This window comes from Callospermophilus lateralis, chromosome 3 (genome assembly GCF_048772815.1).
Source record: "Callospermophilus lateralis isolate mCalLat2 chromosome 3, mCalLat2.hap1, whole genome shotgun sequence".
NCBI classification, from domain to species: domain Eukaryota; kingdom Metazoa; phylum Chordata; class Mammalia; order Rodentia; family Sciuridae; genus Callospermophilus; species Callospermophilus lateralis.
In genome coordinates this window covers 104,023,174-104,044,292 of record NC_135307.1, presented here as the reverse complement: position 1 = coordinate 104,044,292, position 21,119 = coordinate 104,023,174, and the positions used below count along the sequence as shown (strand labels likewise).

Genomic DNA, 21,119 nt, shown 5'->3' with positions numbered 1-21,119 from the left:
TCTCTACTAGGAAATCTACAACTGCCTTCACTCTCATTTGGGTGTTTATTCACTAATACTCATCTGCTATGATTTAAATTATGGTGTCCCCTCCAAAATTCATGTTGAAACTCTGTCCCCACTGTGGTAGCATTAAGAGGTAGGAATGCACCATGGCATACACCTATAATCTCAGAGACTCAGAAGGCTGGATAATTGCAAGTTCAAAGCCAGCCTAGGGAACTCAGCAAGATCATCTCAAAATGAAATTTTTAAAGGGCTGGGGTGTACCATGCTTGAGGTCCTGGGTTCAATCCCCAGAACTGAAAAAAACAACAACAACAACAAAAAACATACACACACAATATGGGTGAGGCTATGTAGAAACTGGAACACCCATACATTACTAGTGGGATTATAAATGGTACAGTCACTTTAGAAAATTGTTTGGCTATGCTTTGAAAAGTTAAACATATATCTTATAGTGATAAAAGATCCATCAATTCTACTCTTAGTAATTTACCCAAAAGAAATGAAAACTTTTCCATATCAAAGACTTATACACAAATACTTACAGCAACTTTACTGGTAGTAACTAAAAATTGGAAACAATCCAAATGTCTATCAATTAATGAATGGATACACAGAAAGTGGTACATCTATACAATAGAATACTACTCTGACATCAAAAAGAACATGACACATGTGAGGATATGTGTGAACTTCAAAAGTATTATGCTCAGTGAAAGAAGGCAGATGCAAAAGACTTCATATGGTATAATTTCATTTATATAAAATGTACAGAAAAGACACATTTATAATTATAGAAAGTGGATAAGCCCTGAGCTGGGGTAGAAGTAGGGCTTGTATGAATTGTGGTAGGTGAGGGTAATGTTATAAAACAGAACTGTGCTGACAGTTGCACATTTCAATAACATACTAAAAGTTATTTAATTGTACACCTACAATGGGTGTTTTTTGTGGTATTTAAATTATACCTCAATAAAACTGTTTAATAACAACACAAATCTGACAATGGAAAAAAGGTGGAGGCTTAATTTCAGAAAACACCATTAATGTACAATCCCTATGAGAAGAAACAAAGATTCTCCTTAATTTAGCCATATACATTTATTCCTATATTTAATAATTACATGTGAAGTCTATTACCATTATGTAGCGATAGAAACCCAGGCCCTAAATGATCTAAGTTTTCTGAACTAAATTGTAAGGTCTCTGTGACTGCCCAAAAAATAGCAGTAAACCTTTAAATTCTACAAATAGACAATATTGGCTTTTTATGGGGCCCATTTCAGAGCAAAATAGAGCAATAAAGGAGAGTCTGAGAAGCAATCCAAATACCTAAGCTCTCTGAATAATAAATTGCATAATATATAATCATTATGGCCTAGAAACATCTAATCTGGAGTAGCAAAGGCTGACCTAGTAATTGATTTAATAGCTATCTTCACAGGTATGAGGGTTTTACAAGGAAACTTTTTGACTAGTTCTCTCTACCCATTGAAAGCCAAACAAAATTAAGTGATTTAATAAACAGCAAGGCAATTTTGGAATAAACACAAATAACACTGACAGAAACTGCTATCAAATACTGAAATAACTTTAATTAGGATATTTGTGCAAGCTGTTTCCTTGTCATTACAGTCAAGACAGACAGCTTAGGCCTACGTGCACACTGCCTGAGAGGTGGGAATTAGAGTTGGGTGACGATAAGGATCAATTGGGACACAGGCCACATGACTTGCACACACCTTACCTCAATGTCCCGATTAAGTTGTTTTACTATGGCAGTTATGTTCCTGATGTGCTCCTCCAAGAAAAGCCTGGCCAGGCGGTCACCACCCCCTTTGTTTTGCATTTTCTGCAAACTGCTGACAATATCGTCTTTAATCCGGAAAGCATGCTCCACCAGGGCAGCGGTGGTTTTCTCATGGCAGAGGATCCTGTCTTCTAGTTGTTCCACGAGGCTTACAGAGGAGTAGGGTGCCATGGTCAGGGACTGGCTGTGTCGGGGCATGGTTCTCACTCGCCTGCAGAAGGAAACCACAGGATGGGGGTGGCTCATTGGGAAAATATAATTCTTAAAGCCAGATTCAAGACTTCACAGAGAAAGAAATACATACTGTCTACCCCTACAAGGTAAATAGGGTTTGAGGCAAGGTTTCTGCCCCAAAGAGTTTCCTCCATTAACCAGACAGGATCTTGAGATAATTGTGCTCACAGGCTTAGGGTCTATGACCTCTAAGATCAAGAGGCTGGCAGAACCGGGCAGAGTGGTATCCCCAGCTCAAATTGTGAAATCAAGATCCAGCTGACTAACACAGTCTCCTGACAGGATCTCCTCCCCAGCCCTCCCCCTGAAGCAATGGTTACAAAGTCAAATGCCTACAGGGGTCAGGCAGGTGACATAAATGAGTGAAGCATGCCATGCACGGTGCAATAGGGAGTGATGGGGACTTTGGAGAACTCGACAGGGCATTTCCCAGCTAAAAGGGAGCCACAATTCTGCTCCTCCTATAAATGATCATCTGGGAACGCAGGTCCATCTTTTCAGATTATTTGGTATTTTCAAATGAGCCAGAAAACTCAGACTTGTATATGAAATTGCCCTATTTTTAAAAGTTGACAACTCATTTAAAAAGCATTTAAGTCATGCAGTCCATGCAATGTATTTCCAAGAGCCAATTTTGTCATGTAGGCCCCCAATATTTTATTTAAAAAGGTAAAAAGGACCAGGCTTGGTGGCATACACCTATGAGTCTAGTGACTTAGGAGGCAGGAGAATGTCAAGTTCGAGGGCAGCCTTGGCAACTGAGTGAAACCCTGTCTTAAAGTAAATAATAAAAAGTATTGAGGACATAGCTCAGTGGTAGAGCATCCCTAGGCTCAATCCCCAGTATGTATAAATTAATCATCAATCAATCAAATTAATTAATTAAATAACAGAGACATTAACCTCAAGCCTCCAGAGTTATATTTCACTATTGATAGAAAGTTTAATCCTACTATAGGGAAACTATGAAATCTCCACCTCTTGGGGTCATGGAGTGGTCCATGGTATCCAATAAACTGGAAACCAGGAGTGGGGACACTATAATACTTCTCTTGCCCTTGGACAAAACTATTCTTGGATAATGCAACAGCCACAAAGCTTCACTTATAAAGACCATCACACCCACTAGCAGCCCTCATGGGATTGGTGTAAAGGAAAAGTATACCTTAGATGCATATTTTCCATATATTATACCTTTCCTCGGTGACAAGATTAGGAAATACAGTGTTCCGTTGGGCCATTTTCTTTTTAATAATTCACATCTGTTGAAAAAACAAGCACTAAATTATTTAACAGTTTATATCTGGAACTTTCAGTGACCTCAAAGCTTATTATGAAATTAGTACTAAGTGGCTCATAAATTATGCTGACACACTGATCAGTTCTATTATTGGATGGCTGTATCTCATAAATGAAATAAACAGTAAATGTTTCCAAATAAGGAGAAAAGAACTTAGCAAAATCAACATGCTTCTGAAGTTAATACTACAAAACTTTGCTGAACCAATCAACACAGACTGTCAAATGGAGTTTCCTGAAGTTTCCTAATCCCACACCTATATCTCAAGTTGAAAAACCAGGATCTCACTAAATTGTTGAGGCTGATTTCAAACTTGTGTCCTCCAAGCCAGGCACAGTGGCACACGCCTATCATCCCAGTAACTGAAGATGCTGAAGCTGGAGGACACAAGTTTGAAATCAGCCTCAACAATTTAGTGAGATCCTGTCAAAATAAAAAGATACAAAGAGGTGGGATATATTTCAGTGGTACAGCACCCCTGAGTTCAATCCCCAGTACCACAAACATACAAACAAAAAGCCACTTTTCAGAAATAAGAAAGAAGAAGGCAGTCTCTTTTTTCTTTTCCTTTTTTTTTTTTTTTTTTTTTTTTTTTTGGTGTGTGTGTACTAGGGATTGAACCTAAGGGAACTCTGCCACTGGGATTTATCCCCGGCTCTTTTTGAGACAGGGTCTCACTAAATTGCCATGGTTGGTCTCAAATTTGTGATTCTCCTGCCTCAGTCTCCAGAGTCACAGGGATTATATACCATGCCTGCTGGCAAGGTAATTTCTTTAATAGATTTTTTTTTCAATCTTATACTTCCCTGTAGAAATTTGCAGGAAACTATCTTAGTAAATTTGATCTCAGTAAGTTTCATGGCAATTAAGAATGCTTGTTTCTAAATAAAAAATAAAATAACTCATGATCAATGTGATATGATTTGGGAGAACTTAGCTATCCACTAACAGAATGAGAATAATATTCTTAATTAAAGCTGTAAAACTATAAGGTGTAATCATACAGATTGCATCTAACACATAAGGAACATTTGATCATCACAACTCATTAGAAAATAGAGAGTTTTTAAAAGATTTCATTACTTCGGTTTCTTAGCTGTTAATTGGTTTAAAACAATGAATGCCTAGTAACTGGGATCTGACTCAGTCATTGTTCTCAGACACTGAATTCAGAAGGCATTTCTGATTGACACCATTGTTTTGGCATCATCTCTCTGGTGTTTTATTTTTAGGGTTTCAGAATGTGAACATTTTACTTTCATAGACAAAGAACTTCAAAATTTAAACAATTGTCATTTAAGAAGAAAAGTAATTCATTCCAAACAAGCTATGATGCCCAGGAGTTCTTAAGTGTCAAAGATAAGAATTGCTGCCATTTAGACTAAATAAAATTAGACTGGTATAAAGAATGCTATTATTCAGAACCACAGAATCGTTTACTTTTAAAATTATAAGACACCTTAGCTGAAATTTTCATTTACAGAGTAGCACCACTTAAGAAACATTTATGGGCCAGGCACAGTGGAGCATGCCTATAATCCCAGTGACTCGGGAGGCCGAGGCAGCAGGATGGCAAGTTCAAAGCCAGGCTCAGCAACTTAAGGAGACTATAAGTAACTTAGTGAGACCCTGCCTCAGAATAAAAAATTAAAAGGGGGGGGGGATGTAGCTCTGTGGTTAAATGCCCATGGTTTCAATCCATGGTACAAAAAAGAAGAAGAAGAGATACATTCATTAGCATCTGTTAAGTAGACCAGCTAAGGCAACCATAAAGCTGGGAGATAAATAATAACATGAACAAAAACACATGAGGAGGACAAAAAGAGGGGTGTATTTTTTCCTGGGGAGCAGCCAGGTCAGGGAAGAACTGATGCAAATGAGCAGGATTTCCCAGAGTAGGGAACAGAGAGATGATCCCAAGCGTCTCTCCTTGGCTTCCTAACACTGGCTCTCCTCCTCCACTCTCAGCTATGGTCAAACTGTTCTTCCAGCCTCACATCTGGCCACACCTTACCACAGACACCTGCTCCTGTCAACATCCCCTCTGCCACCCCATCTGCAATTGTGCTTGCAACAGTCCTGTGCTCTGCAGGCATCACAGGTTCCTGTGCTCTCTGGAAAAGCCTTCCCATCCCTGTTTGCCTCAAGAACTCTTCTTCATTCTTTAAGAGCCTCCAGACCCTCGTTGTAGAAAGTGTCTCTTGTGTATTTCTCCAGCTCTCTATTTGTGTGTTCTACACTAATTATTGTACACCATTGGTTTTTAGCTGTTTAATAGGCTGCCTCTTCTATTAAACTGCACACATTTCAAACCTTAATAGGCATAGAACTGACCTAGAATATGCCAGATATGTTTGTTAATAAGCAAATGGCTACTGTTCCTGCATCAGAAATAGCAGCAATAAAGGCATCTGAAAATATGGTTTAGTTAAAAAGTAGAGTTCTTTACGGAGATGGGATTTCAACAGTTAGAAACCCAGAAAGGATCTGTGAGTGAATGGACACTTTTGCCACTCCCCATCCCTTGAAATTCTTTTCATCCATTTGGAATTACCTGGCCTGTGCCACAGAAGCCCACCCAGATCAACTTTCTGAAAAAGCAGTGTATACACCACTACTTGTTGGAAACAGGTTTTCAGTAGCAAACCTTCCTTATAACCAGTGCTATGGCTCTAGCTCTATGACAGGAAGTTTCATGTGACACTGCTGTCTACTCGGAATTGTGCCTTTCGTGAACATGGTGAGGATCTGTTCATCTGTTAGGTCACTTAATCGGTTAGCATCCTGATATTTTGCCAGAACAATGGGATCTATATTGCAGAGGAATAAGGGTTGATGATAAATATATCACTGAATCCAGTGACAAAGTCTCCATTTAATCCAATTTAATCAATACCTCCTCGAGCAGCATTTCCTCACCTTCCCCGTTGTCAACTCTGGGTTATCTGCTGAGGTTATCATCTCCTGTGCATTTATAAACCTGATCACTGATACTGTGAGTGGTCCACAGCCTTACCAAGCAGGTCTATGTAGTGTGCTGTGCTGATTGTATCAGGTTCACTATTACAATAAATGATCTCCACTTATGATTTGGGGGAAATTAGGGGATGGGACAGGTAGGTAAAGCAAAAAGAGAAGAAACGAAAAGCATAAGAAAGGCAAACTCATAATGCCCCAAATATGCAATCCATTCATAGAATTTGGAGGCTCACACAACAGTAAAGGGAAACGCTACTACCTAAATCAAAAATTTTTTGTCAATATGAGGATTCTGTGAAAGAAGATGCATAAAGGCAGCATGTGTGTGTGTACATACTTATGAATATTTAATACCTCAATGACCAAAGAAGACATTATTGCCAACTACTATATTTTTACAAGTAATGTGACACTGGATAGAAATGCTATGGAAATATTCTAATGTAAAACAAGAATGAATTTAACCAATTAAAATGACAACTTGTACTGAAAACCTGAATATCAATCATGTAAAAATGTCGTTTTTCACTTCACTATTAAAATATAGTGCTGATATGCTATGCCAAGTGTCAGATTTTAAAAAATCGGCAATGAATTTATGAATAAAATGATCATAATTTGGTAGTAGGAAAAAAAAAAGCCCATTTCCTTATAGTTAAAAATAGAGTGAGAGAGGGTGGGAGCAGCTGAAGGTGTGTGCAAGACAGGTGGGAGCCGCTCTAACTCTGTCTGAGGTGCCTCTAGCCTGGGCTCCCCGGGGGAGGGTCCTGGGGAAGTGTAAGAACAGGGTGGGGAGGGCAAGCTAGGGAGCATCCAGGCGGGCAGAAGTCGGAGGAGGGCAGCACAGGAGCCAGGCCAGGAATCCAGGCACCCGGGATGGGATCCTGCTGGAGCAGGACTGGTCCCCGGAGCTGCTGCTTCCACTCTCCTCCTGCCCCCTCCAGCCCACCCCAGCTCCCTCCATCTCTCCTCCTGCCTCCTCTCTGTCCTTTCTTACTCTTTTCCTCCACTCCCCTTTGCCCTCTCCCTTGCCTTCACTTCCATCTCCCTTCCTTCCACCACCACTTTTCCCTCCTCTCACTTGCCCTTTTCCTCACTACAGTCCTGCCTAGCTTTCAGTGGTGGAAAACACAGACAGTGTGCAGGGAAAGGCCCTGTGATCTGAGCAGGCTGGCCATGCACACTCACCTAAGGCTTGACCTAGGTCAGGCACTCACGAAGTGTGTTTCCGAGCATTAGTCTAATTCATTCTCACAATCATTTATTCTATTTGACAGAAGGAAACAGCCCAACAAATGTTCAGCAACTGTCCAACATCCAGGCCAGGGAGGAGGAAGGCAGAGATTCGAACCCAGAGCCTTGACCTCCTCATCAGAGGGAAGCTGTGTGGGCCTCTAAGATAGTGTCTGGCCTTGCACTACTGGATAAGCTTCCCAAAAAAGGCTGGTTCCTTCCCTGGCTAATGTCTCTTCATGCACATCTGATAGAAAACATTTCTAATAAACTAGATGTGTTTCTACTAAAACTTTTTAAATAAAACTTTATAAACCAGATTCTAGGAAACAGCATTCATTGGTATATTTAAAGAACTATTATACTGTTTTCTGTTTGGGGCTAATGGAAAATTGTTAAGTACCTACTATATAGCCTCTTTGTGGCCAAATTTGTCTTTCCTGGGTCGCAGTGTGCTGGGGTTACAGCTGGACTGAAGCAATGGTGTGTTATTTGGTGGTTGGGGAACCAAAGCACATAAATGAAAAGAACAAACATGTATTTTGTTTTGAAGAAATTTGGAACATTTTGGGAAACACATCTTCTTAAACTAAAAAAACGGGGTTTTTCAGTGATTAATAAAATAATATATTATTAAGATTCAGGTCCTACATACACACATAAAGAATAAAGTGAAAGCTGACACTCAGAAATTGCTAATATTGGGGCTGGGGATATAGCTCAGCAGTAGAGCATTTGCCTGGCATGCCTGAGGCTCTGGGTTCAATTCCTAGTACCAATAAAGAAAAAAAAGAGAAATTGCTGATGTTATAACAATTTACTTTTTTAAAAAAAATCTCTCAGGTACATATGATTTTCCTCTTAAAATAATGAAAGCATACTATATGTGTAGTCTGCATTTCCTAACTTGTACTGTTATGCCCATCTCTCGATGTTGATATAAAAAATATGGATCACTTTTTTTGGGAGGTGGGGGTGCTGGGTATTAAACCCAGGGACTCAGGCATGCTAAGCAATCACTCTACTACTGAGTTACTTCCCCAGCCCTGTATCACTATTTCTAACAATGGCAAAATAGTCCCCCAAACAAATATATCATAATTGTTAGCCAGCTCCTTACTGATGGACATTTACACTGAAATACTGTTTATAATCATGATTTAGTTCAGCTTTTTGGCATGTTGTTTTCCTTCCCTTTGTTCTACAAAATGATTCAGGTATGTGGAAATAAATGGAGCAAAGTACAAGCTACATGCAAAATTCAAGTTAAGATGAGATGCTGCTAATGAAATCTGAAGAATCAAGAAGTGATAAGCCAGCTGATCTGTAAAAATGACATGGGAGACTGAAACAAGGCAAACACTCATGCTGGTTTCAATGTCAGTATCAGGCTCTGTTCTGTTTGCTCAAAGAGGAGCTATATTGTCCAGAGTCATATCCCCAAAACCTGGCACATAGTAGCTGACCAACAAATGTTTGCTGGATGAGTGAATCTCAGGGACACGTGTCTAAACTGAAGTAATTTAATAATGCTGAGTGTGATCAACTAAATTATACTTTGACTAGCAAATGAATATACAACAAGAAAGGGGATTGGGGGATGGGGTTGTGGCTCAGTGGTAGAGTGCTTGCCTAGCATGCATGAGGCACTGGATTCAATCTCCCGTACCACATAAAAATAAACAAATAAAGTACAGCTAATGTGTCTGTCTACAACTAAAAAATTTAAAAAAAAAAGAAAAAGAAAAGGGATTGGTACATACAGCATATCTAGTCAAAATAATTTTTCTTCTTCTTTTAATTTTTAATTTTTAATTTTTTTTTTTTTTTTACTTTGAGATAGGGTCTTGCTATACTACCTAGACTAATCTCAAAGTTCTGGATGTAAATGATCCTCCTGCATCAGTCTCTCAGGTAGCTAGACTATAGCATGCTACAGTGCACTGGGTAATTTGAAGAGATAAAATGTTTCCAAGAACCTAAGAGTTCAGAGCAGCAGGAAGAACAGTGGGCAGCTGTAGTTAGCTGCAATTCTGATACCAAATCACCTAGGATGTAGTTTTGTTCACTAGAAATAGAATGGCTATTTTATAATTTAATTTTTAAGTCATTTCACAAATTTCAAATGGATATCTTGATTAAAATATATTAAAAGAAGACTGAAAAAAACAACAAGAATTTTAACAAGTTTTTTTCGTACCATTCATACATACCTCTGTTCTGGCAGTGAAAGTAAATTACAAAATGAATCTAATTTACCACCAGAGAAAAATCACAAGAGATACCATTTCATTCCACTGCACTGGCAAAAATCATGTCTGATAAGATTAAATACTTAAAAGAATCTACATGGAACAACAGCAACACCAGATGAAAATGAGAATTGGTACCACTCCTTTAGAAAGCAATGCTCTATATCTACTAAAGCTGAAGATGCAGAAATCCCATGACCCCAAAATTCTACTGCTGAGAACTACTCAAAAAACTTTACAAATATGTTCATAAGGAGACATTTACAAGGATACTTAAGATAGTGTTGTTTCTTTAACAATTATTTTATTTCTGATTAACATACATAAATTTTACATAGTAATGTGGTTCAGTGTGATATTTCCATACATGTATATAGTGCTCTCTAGTCAAATCCAACCTCTTTTCCCAGCCTGCCCCCTGAAATAGTGTTGTTTCTAACAGCAAAAAATGCATTTGGGAGCCAGAAACCCATCATTAGGCCCCTGGTGAACCTACTGACATATTCACGCAATGAAATAATAAAATAATAAACAGTATTGAAAATTAACTAATTATATTTACAAGCCAAATTTGAAAGAATCTCACAAATACATGAAGTGAAAAAGGCAAATTAAAGAACGATATGGACACTACGATGCCATCTTAAAATACATAAAATAATATGCCAAATCTATAACATGTAAAGAAGGTGAACATAGAAACAATCAGTACCAAACCAGGGTTATGTTTTTTTCTGAGTTGGAGCTAGAGGGAATCAGCAGAATACTGAGAGAGTCAGATAAACAGTCAGATGTTTTACTTCTTTTTTTTTCAATATTTATTTTCTAGTTGTAGTTGAACACAATAAATTTATTTTATTTACTTATTTTATGTGGTGCTAAGGATTGAACCCAGGGCCTTGCACATGCTAGGCAAGTGCTCTACCACCAAGTCACAACCCCAGTCCCAGATGTTTTACTTCTTAAGCTCAATTTTCTACTCTATCATTTAAAAAGAAAGGAAATTACTTTTTCCATTTCCCACTTTGAAAAATGACAAAATATGTAAATTTTTGTCACACTATTAGACTCTCCAGGACATGCCCAGAACTCAATCTTGCCCTACACATTCTAGGCCCATAAAAGGAATTTCATGGCAATGGTAACTACTCTGCACTAAATGTCTACCCTTAAAGCATTTTATCCATACTTAATAAGATGATATTAACTAGATGTTAATATTTCTATAAGTGGCTACAGGCTAAGTGTCTAGTAATAGAAGAGGAGCTAATTAGAGCATCAACGGCTATTTATCAAAGACATCTACAGCTATTTATCAATAGAATATCAATAGCTAATTAAAATTATGGTTATACAGACTATGAAGTAACATAGGAAATATTTATGTGCTAGTTATAATGCCAAGGTTTAAGACCAAAACAAATTGAATTTACAGTATTATACACAACCATAATCAGGGTCTGGAATCCCAAGCTTTGCTCCTTGGCATTGCAATTTAGGTGGTACAAATATTTTAACTTATGTTTAAAGAATCCTGCCAATTCTGTACCACCATTACCAATGCCACTATTGCCATACCCCACTTTCTTCTTCCCCTTCCCTTCCTTCTCCCCATGGTGAGAAGTCAACCAGATCCTAACCCACCAGAGGTGGTTGAAGCAGGAGATCCAAGGCCAGAGCCGAGCAGTCACTGTCCTACTGTGTGCACAGAACACCAGCTATCTGCCTTCCCCCACTCCCCACACCAGCTCCTGTCCCTTTTCCAAGCATGGATGCTTTCATGGACTCATGCTACTTTTAATGCTATTTCCTTTCCCCCCCCTCATACACCATTCCACTCTTCCCATGCCAAATTTCTGGAGTTTCCCCTGTGGTGTGGGTAGTCAGTAACGGGCTATATCATTTGTTTTTGGTGAGAGCAGGAGGAGGACTGTGCAATTGAAGCCTAGATACCTACTTTGCAAGGCCAGTGTACACAGCATGATGAAGCCAAGGGAAGGGCCACTGCTCACCACAGGAGCTTTAAGTACTCCAAATTGTGTGCCAAGCAAACAAAAATAGCAAGTAAACATAGCTACCTTCTTAACAGGCAGCTCATCTTCCCCCAACCCTGACTAGAAATTTGGAGAAAAAATGAGCAATCCTGGATGAAATATCCTGTGTTTGCATAATCAGAGATGTAGAACACATGATGGATGTGAGGTGGATCTAGGGAATTTTTTGGTAAGTCCTCAAGGCCATCCCTAGCCTCTAAGGTATTGGGTATCCTTACCAAAGGATCTATCTTCAAACAATACTAGACCAATGGCAGATGAAGCATCCCTTCATCTGTTATACACTGATGCTTTTTCAAACTTACATTACCCCAGCAACCCAGAAATCCCCCCACCATCTTGGAAAGGAAAGGGAGGAGTTCCACACTGGAAATTTATTATAGTAGTATCTTTGTAAATAGTGGAAAGAAATAAGTCAAAATGTTAATAGTGGCACAGAGTACATTTTTATTCTGCTCTTCCTTATTTTCAGAACTTTAATAAGTGGGGTACTTCTTGAGTAAAAGAATGGACCAATGAACAACAACAAATGCAGACAGTGCTCATTTAACGCTTTCAAACCCAAGAAACCAGCCCAATTGTGGGTCTGAAAGAGCTTACGGTTCAATTAAAACAACTATGCTGTCAATTTTTACCTTCACCTCATTCTCTTGTGGGCACATAATAGACTTGAGCCTGTCACCCTCAAAAAAAGTCATGATTGCAGCCTGGATTGCCTGTAGAAGAAGATCAGGCATGTGGCACGGATACAGTGGCTCTGGAGTGCCACCAGCCAGCATTCCAAAAACCTTAGTTCCAGGGAAAGTATGATCCCTCCACAGGGTCCCAGGCAGATATTCCCAATGTCCTTTGCAAAAATGACCTGATTCTACTTTGTAAGACTTGCTTTCTTTCCCCTCCACTCTGTTACATTCACAAAGGGAATTCCATTGGAGATAGAAAGATGAGAAGAGAATGTGTTTGATTCACAAAAATGGGTTTCAAAATGCTTAAAACATTTACAATGGTCTTCCAGCCAGACCAGTGGTCACTGCATAACTGAAGGGATCCAGTAATCCTGCAACATACATGTGGCCTCTGCCACCTACAGACAGACTCACAAATGAACCCCCGGAGCCCAAAGAACAGCCATTGATGTTGCCTTAAGCCACTCTCCACAGCTTAGAATAATATTAACATTTCTAGAAGAACCCCAGAAAAAACAGGCTGGTTTTTGTTCTAATCTATTAATAACAGCTATTTTGAAATACTATTTAAATCTTCTATTGTTATTTGAACTTTTCATGGATTATGTCTCCCCAACTGAGCTGCTTCAGGGCAGCAGGGACCACATCCTATGTAAGCCTGCATCCCCTGTGAAGCCTAGCAGAGTGCCTCTTCACAGATGCTCATAAATATGTGTTCATTTGCCTTTTTGTTTTTCTAATTTGGAAAGGCCCATCATTTTAATTATTGAGTTGCTCTGCTCAAATGACATATTGATGGCTGACTCAAGGTGTCCCTCCAGCTGTGAACTTGGCAGACTGCTTGAGGTCACCCTGCAACGGGCCCAGGCATACACACGTGCACACACCCACACCAAAAAAGAAATGTCTTAATATTACTTTTATCAACATCTATATTTGGCAACTTTTCTTTCTAGCATTACAGAAGACACATTACCAAATGTTAAAAAGGGAATCTGCCAAATGAAATAGCAAGAACAGAAAAAAATATTATTTAAAGCCGGCATAAACTCTCTACCTACTGAACTCTCTACCTACACCCCCAGATGCACCAGGGCTCACATGGGAGGGGAAGGCATGACTTTGTGTTCATGTGCAGGCAAAATGCTAGTTGTGGCTTTGTGGAATCGCTGAGGGAAAAGCCAAGGGTGTGGGCTTGAACGAGGACCCTGCCCCAGCCTGTGCCCTTTCCTCACATGCAGAGGGAGTGGTGGCACTGCTCTGCCCCACATGGGAGACTCCAGGAGACTCTTTTATTTGGAGTAACAACTGGAGCGCAGCATATTAATTTTATAACTATTTAGAGAGAGCAGGGGAGGACTCTTGAGCTCTTCCACAGATAATTAAAAATGCATGAAAAAAAAATAGAAATCTGAACTAAACAAAAAAACAAGCTGAAGACACCAGGGGTTTCTGAATAACATCTTCCCGGTTAAACAATTTTAAGAATTCCATAATGCGAAAGCAACCCCCACACATTCTCTCCCACACAAACACGCTCTTTATTGAAGCCACTCTGAGCTGCAGCAGCAGGATCTCTGCCTTCACCTCTGCGGTTCCTTGTCTAGGGAGGACGTCATCTCCATAGAAGCACTAGGGGTGGCGGAACCGACCACAGTCAGCAAGGGCAGACACACCCTGAGGAGGGACGTCAGCAGTTCCCCACAACCTCAACCACTCACCATCCTAAAATCTGATTTTTAACTTCAAGAACAAATGTTGCTTTAGCAGAGACTAAAAAATTCAGGTCTTTTGAAGCTTGTCAAACAGCAAATTCCCAGTAACTTTCCTGGTGTTCCAGAAAGAGCTGATTAGTTCTGAAACAACTATTTGATGATCACCAATAACTACATCTTTAAAATAGTAAAGGGGTTGGGTGGTGTATTTGCTTAGCATGCTGAAAGACCTGGGTTATCCCCTGCACTGTAAAAAGTCAATAAAATACCAAGAACCACTGAGCCATGGAAAAGAATCAACAAAAGACACACACACACACACACAATTGAATTTCCTATTTTTTCAAAAAAATACCTGCTTTTATATTAAAAATTATGGAACATAAAACCACATCTAATCAGACAAAAATGAAGTAACCAATGTAGGGAAAGGGAGGAAACAGAAGCATTATTGACCAGAAGAAACAGGCAGGAAAAGTGAAAATAAGGAGGAAGAGGGGATGAGCAAGGGGAAGGCTGAGGAGAAGAGGCAGCACTGAGGGAGCCTGAGGAGGGACAGCAGGAGGCCAGACAATGCAAAGAACAGGTGGCTGGGGCTCCAAAGGGAGGACGCCTGAGAAACTACTCCTCTCACATTCAGCTGCTCATTTGGGGTGTGAAGAACTAGATGGGCCATATTTAATATGCTCTGTGAGGTTTGTCTACTCATTTTCTTAATCAAATATGCTCTTTCTTTGTCTTGACATAAACACAAAATTAAGACATCATCGGGGAAATCATTTTTCCCACTTACAACATGGAAATACCTTCCCAAATTTTCCACCACTTTCCTAAAAGATCTTAGTTTGAACCAATGTTCATCTGACTCCAAGGGGAAGGCACGGGTCTCACATCCTCCATCAAGGACTGGATGGTAGTGGACAGCTCTACCGTCACTGTGTGCGCTCATTTCATGATTTAACCAAATACTTTAGTCAAGTCAACAAACATTCATTGACACTCTTCAGTGCTGAACAAGACACAGTCCCTGCACTGCAAGAGCTTTGACTCAATGGGGAAATAGTAGTAGCAGACCACCAAGCAAGACTGGAGAGGCTGCTAAGTGCTCCAGGAGCAAACCAGCCAAGGCTATGGGACAAAAGGATGGCTGGATCAGTTTGAACTATCAGGAAAAGCCTTTGAGGAGCAGGCATTTGAGTCGGATGTTCCATGGGGTGGGCTAAGTGAACTCAGGGCAGCAAGGGGAAAGATGAAAAGGGGACAAAGCAAAGGAAATACTGACTAGTGGAAATCAGCAGGTAAATAGTGGAGGTAAGGCTGGGAGAGTTGAGTGTGGCCCATGTGCAGAGGCCCTCACTCCATGATTGCTAGAAACAGGAGAGACAGCAGGAACAGAAGGAAGAAACAAGTTGAGACAGACTGCACCTCGCACTAGATGACAACTGGATGTGGGAGAGGAAAGAAGAGCAGAAAGCTTAACCCCAAGGGAAGAGAATGTCAGCTCTAAACCATCAGCAAGGGCACCACAGGACCACTCAGGAGAACACACAGGCAAGCCCAAGTCAGTGGCACCCTACAGCCAAGGGCACAGCACATGTCTATAATCCCAGGGACTTGAGAGGCTGAGGCAGGAGGATCACAAGTTTGAGGCCAGCCTTAGCAATCTAGCAAGACCCTGTCCCAAAATAAAAAATAAAAAGGGATAGGGAAGTAGGCCGGGGTAGAACACTCTTAAGTTTAACTCTCAATGCCTTTAAAAAAAAAAAAAAAAAGGAGGAAAAGGGCATCCTATAAAATAACCAGCCTGTGCCCTTCAAAAGTGTCAAGGTCAAGGTCACAAAAAACAGAACAACTTGGGAAATAGCCTAGATTAAAGGAAACAAGAGAGGCATAACAACTAATGTAACAAGGATCCTGGATGGACTCCTGGACAGAATCTTTTTGGTTTTGGTTTTGGTTTTTCAGTTTTGAGATCTTTCTTCCCCTCTTTTTGTATAAAGGATGTTATTAGGATAATTGGTGACACCTGAATAAGGTCTGTAGCTTAGATAACAGGACTGAATCAATCTTAATTTCCTGATTTTGACACTTATTATACAAAAAATGACCTTTTTTAAGAAAGAAATATTCCCTTATGTATTTAGGAGGGTAAAGGTATATAATGTCTACATTACCCTGAAATGGTTCAAGGAAAAATTGCGACATCTGTATGTGTGTATACGGACACATATGTGATGTATATAGATTCCGAGAATGAGAGAATATGATAGAGTAAGAAAAACTAAGCAAGTGTAGTACAAAGCTAATATTTATTGAATTTTGTTGACAGGTATATCAGAATTACTTAAATTATTCTTGAAATGTTCCTCTAAATCTCAATTTTTTTCAAAGTAAACAATTAAGAAACAGGAAAAATGCTTATGGAAGCCAGATGACAAAACAGTCAGGCTTGCTGGTATTAAATTCTGAATGGAATTTGAGAGAAGGGGTTGAGGAGCTGAGCAAATCAGGGCTGAAAGCAGGGCTCTAAGGTCAGACTGATGCCAGAGTTCCTTTCCCAGATCTGCTCCCCGAAAGCAGGGCCCCCCTTGGCTTATTCTATCCCCTCTACTCCAGTCTCCTCACTATATGACAGGACTAAGAAGAGCTGGCCGCACAGAGACGGATGGAGCACTAAAGGGTAACAAGGATGAACCAGGCTCCCAGAACAGCACAGGGAAAGTGCCCACTCCTCTTGGCAAACAGGGGCTGGCAGTGAGGTTGAAGGTGGGAGGCAGAAGGGAGGAGGCCAGGAAAGGAGGAGAAACAGACAAGGACAGAGTCTCACCGAATCCCCACTCCTAGAGGCCAGAAGAAGAAAGGAACAAAGGAGGTCTGAGTGGGACCTGGAGAGCCAGGCCTTAGAGACAGGGAAAAAGAGAAGCACAGAAGGAAGGCTGACACAGGCAGCAAAGGCAGGGGAGCAGGGCACCATCCAGGAGCTCTGGACAGCACAGGCTCAGATCTGCTGCCAAAACACCCCTGCTGGAGCCCTTCAGGGAGGAGATTCAACAGAAAGTAAGAGTGAAGCCAGAAGAGACAGTGGGCAATCAAAGGAGAGAAATTTGAAGAGAGTTGGACAGGGTAACAGAGTAGAGGACTGGGCTGTCCTAAATGCCAGCAAATAGCCCCATGTGACTACTCAAATTGTGTGGGGCAAGGGTGCTGGGGATTGAACACAGGGCCTCATACACTCTGAACATGTGAATCTATCCGTGAGCCCGACTCTCAGCCCTGTGAATGTAAATTTTCTTAAGTTTAACCGAAATTACAAAGCAAGACCCATTTTGCAAGTTCAATAGTCACATATGGGTCAATGACTACCATGTGGACAATCCAGTATTTTCCCTCACCACTGAAAGTTTTATTAGACAGAGTGGGGACTCTGGCAGGATTTGTTATACCAAAGATGTCCTGAATACATGGTGTAGTGAGGGCTGGAGCAGAGGAAGGAGGGACCAAAATAAAAACAGAGAAAGGGAATGACAACTGGAAAAAATTCCCAAAAGGGGCAAGAAGGAAGGAACAAAGTACAGAGAATGGACAGTGTGGTATATGTGGGTTAATCTTAGTGAAGGGACTTATAGACATTTTCTTCCATTGAGAAAGAGAAGATAAAGGACAGGGAGAAGCAGAGAAAAGTGTTCAGAGGTACTGAGGAGGGTGCCGTGGGAATTTACATTGAGGTAAAGACAGTAAACTAGAATGTAGACATCCTTAATCTTAACAGTAAAAAGGGGCTACTTCTTGAAACGGAAGTACCTCGAAGTTTAAGTAATGGAAAGATATGGCATTCAACCTCTAAATAGATGCAGACAGAGTTAATAAATGGTGCTTTTTTTTTTTTTTTTTTTTTTTGGTTTTGTTCATAGACAAGCAAGATCTCAGTGAAATTAGAACCAGCATAATTTGCAATGGTAACTAGTCTGAAGGTCTTTGTGATTTTTCTCCTGGATAATTTGGCAGGATGGGAGAAGAATATACAGATGACAAGGATGATTTTGGATTGAGGACTAGAATATGAGAAACCCAAAATGTTAAGACAAAGGATTCTTGATTCCAGACAGAACTGAAATGGCTGGCTACCTATACATTCCAAGTGGAAAAATGGAGCCATGAGGGGCTGAAGCTTTGGAACAGCAAGCGATTTAGGGACCAGAGTCCTAAGTGATGGTTAAAATAGGGCACAGTCAGTGGCAGAAGTCCAAGTTTCAGCTCTTGAAGGTAGAAAAATCCCCAAATCTATATAGGTCCAAGATATTAGCAGTTGAAGTAGAATGAAAACTGAAGCCATAGAAGTTAATGTTGAACAACTTCAAAGTCAATGAATTAAAAGAGCCTCAACGTATCCGCAAAGTCACTAGCAAGAGACAAGACAGAGAAGGGAAAGAAGCTAGCTGCTCACACTGTTTCTTACTTTTTTGTAGCATCAAGGGAAGTGATTCCCAAACCTAAGTGAATATCAGAACCATCCAGGAAACTCTGTTTTCGCTCTCCCTCCCCTATCACTCCTCCTTCTTTTGGGGTTTGTTATTAAAATAAGGACTCTTTTAGGTCTCACTCATCCTCATGATTCTAATATGGTATATTTAACAGAGTCTAACAAGCCAGGCTTTTCAAAATGTTCCAGGTAATTCTGAGGAGCCACCAGGTTTAAGACAAGAAAGAAGCCAGAAGATAAGAAGGAAGGTACTGGGAAAACAGTACTTTCTAAGAGAAGACTTGGCAGATCAGGAGCAAGGGGAAGAACATCCCCTTCTGGTGCAATGGAGAGGACAGTAGAGAGGATTCTTCTGAGTGGAGTTGTTCACTCAGGCTCTGATGTGAGGGGAGAGAGAAAAGATAGGCTCAGCAAGAAAATAAAGAAGTATGGCTGCAGGGTGCAAGAAAAAAGACACTGAAAGGCAGGCTGGAGTCATGCAGGTCAGTGTCCTGCAGAGAGAGGAAGACCAGTTTGCTATGAGGGTTCCAAGTACAATGAGATATAGTTCATTAAGAGTTTGTAGGGTTTAGTGGTTGAATTTCTGAACAGTAAGGATTTTCCTATTTGAATGCTATCAGATTTCTAAGATGCAAGCCGTTAAAGATTATTAAGCCCTCAGGTAAACAAGCTTGCAGAAGCTTATTTAATACTGACAACTTTATCTTCCTAACTCATATTTTTATACAGATGAAATCAAATTTGAATGACTATCAAGGGCATCCTTGAAGCAGAAAGTCAAAAGGGGCATGCATCCCAAGGGATCTGTGAGAAGAATCCAGAACACTTCTTCTTTCCCTCTCAGGAGAAGGTTTATGGAAGCAGAATATGGAAAGGGGCCTGAGTATCTTTTTTTAGTACTAACTAGTGCTAAAGTAAAAGAAGTACCACAGCCTATTTGGCAACCCCCTACACACACATACACACTTCATGACAGATACTATGCGCAAATCCTAGGAAAGGTTCTCAATAAAGAACATATTTACACTCACAGACCTCTTATCTAAAGAATAAGCTGCAAATGTTTGTCCCTGCTTCTGAGAGAGTTACAGCTCTGTGGATTCAAATAATTATTCTGATTACTCTTATGAAATAATTTCTAACACTGACATACAGATTTTAAGCTGAGGGTTTGCGCGTGCGCACTGTCACACACGCACACACACAAAACCTCATGCACATTGAAGAAATGACTCACTTAATTTGCTGCTGCCTGCCACTACTGGGATTGATTTTACCTGTTCAAACACAAAGTTTTCTATTAGATCAACTTCAGGAAAGAAGTACTCCGGGAGCATTAATCCTGATTTTGTTCACTATGTTAGGGCACCTTAGGGGTTTTAACCTGTGCATTTTAGTAAGCCACTCTCTAGACCACGACTGCTTTCTCCATTACTAACCTTCCACTAAGCAATAACATTTCTTTGCCGTTTGGGGAATCAATTAACAAAAACCCCTAGTAAAATTGATATGGTTAAGCCCTGTATATACAGTACCCGCAAAACCGTACTTTGGGGCCCTTTCTCAGCTCACAGTACAATGGTACAACAACCCCGTGAAACTGCAAAGAACCTGAGTCCTTCTTCTCGAAGATGAGAAAAAGAAAAGCCGCGAGGGAACAGAATGATTAACCTGCCCAAGGTCACTCAGCTCTGAGTAGTGGGACAGCTGACTCGCCCTTACCGGTAGCAATCTGTAGACCACCCCAGCGCCTCCAAACAGTCTCTCCCGGCCTGTTGGTTTGCTAGCATGCAACCCCCGCGAAAATGCAAGGCCAGTTGCGCTCTGTGCCCAACTTCTCCCCTTCGCGTCAGCATGCAGTTAACCCTCTCTCCCGCAGCATGTCACATGGGCCACGCGCAGCTCTCTTTCTTCCTCATGCCTATCTAATAAGCTGGGGCCCCAAGGTCACCGGCAGTCCCAGGGAGCGCCCGCTGCCCGGACCCGGAGCGTGGCCGGCCGGGGGCTCGGGGCGCTGCACTCACCGGCGCGGGGGGCGGGCGCGCCGCGGCTGCCCATATCCTCGCCGGCGCGGCTGGGTGCGGCGGCCACTGGCGCGGGCTGTGCAGGGCGCCCGGCTGCGGGCCCGCGCCGCGGGGAGCGCCGTCCAATCAGCGCGCGCCTGCCGCCTGGCCCCGCGCGCGGCCCGGCCGGGTTCGCGGCTCCCGAGGGGCGCGAGCCGCCGCGCGCAGCCCGAGCCGCTTCCGGGCGCGTTGCCTGGACGCGGTTGCCGTGGCAGCCCGAGCTGGAGGCTTTCCCCGCGCACCCGCGCCCAGCCCGGCGGCGCCGCCCCTCCTCCCTCCTCCTTCCCACACCCAAAATAGCCTC

At 41.3% G+C, this 21,119-nt stretch overlaps 1 protein-coding gene across 2 annotated transcripts in view; it reads right to left on the bottom strand.

Moving 5' to 3' along the window:
* Nucleotides 1-20,875, bottom strand: part of Fam81a (family with sequence similarity 81 member A) — a 49,747-nt gene extending 28,872 nt beyond the window's left edge. The window contains exons 1-3 of one of the 2 annotated variants that reach the window (XM_076848608.2): nt 20,777-20,875; nt 3,219-3,315; nt 1,757-2,030 (exon numbers count right to left, since the gene is read on the bottom strand). In XM_076848608.2, the coding sequence (XP_076704723.1) occupies nt 1,757-2,030; nt 3,219-3,238 (294 nt within the window). In that variant the 5' untranslated portion in view covers nt 3,239-3,315; nt 20,777-20,875. The remainder of the gene's footprint in view (nt 1-1,756; nt 2,031-3,218; nt 3,316-20,776) is intronic. The other variant, XM_076848607.2, reaches the window with a different exon arrangement.
* Nucleotides 20,876-21,119: the final 244 nt, after the last annotated feature.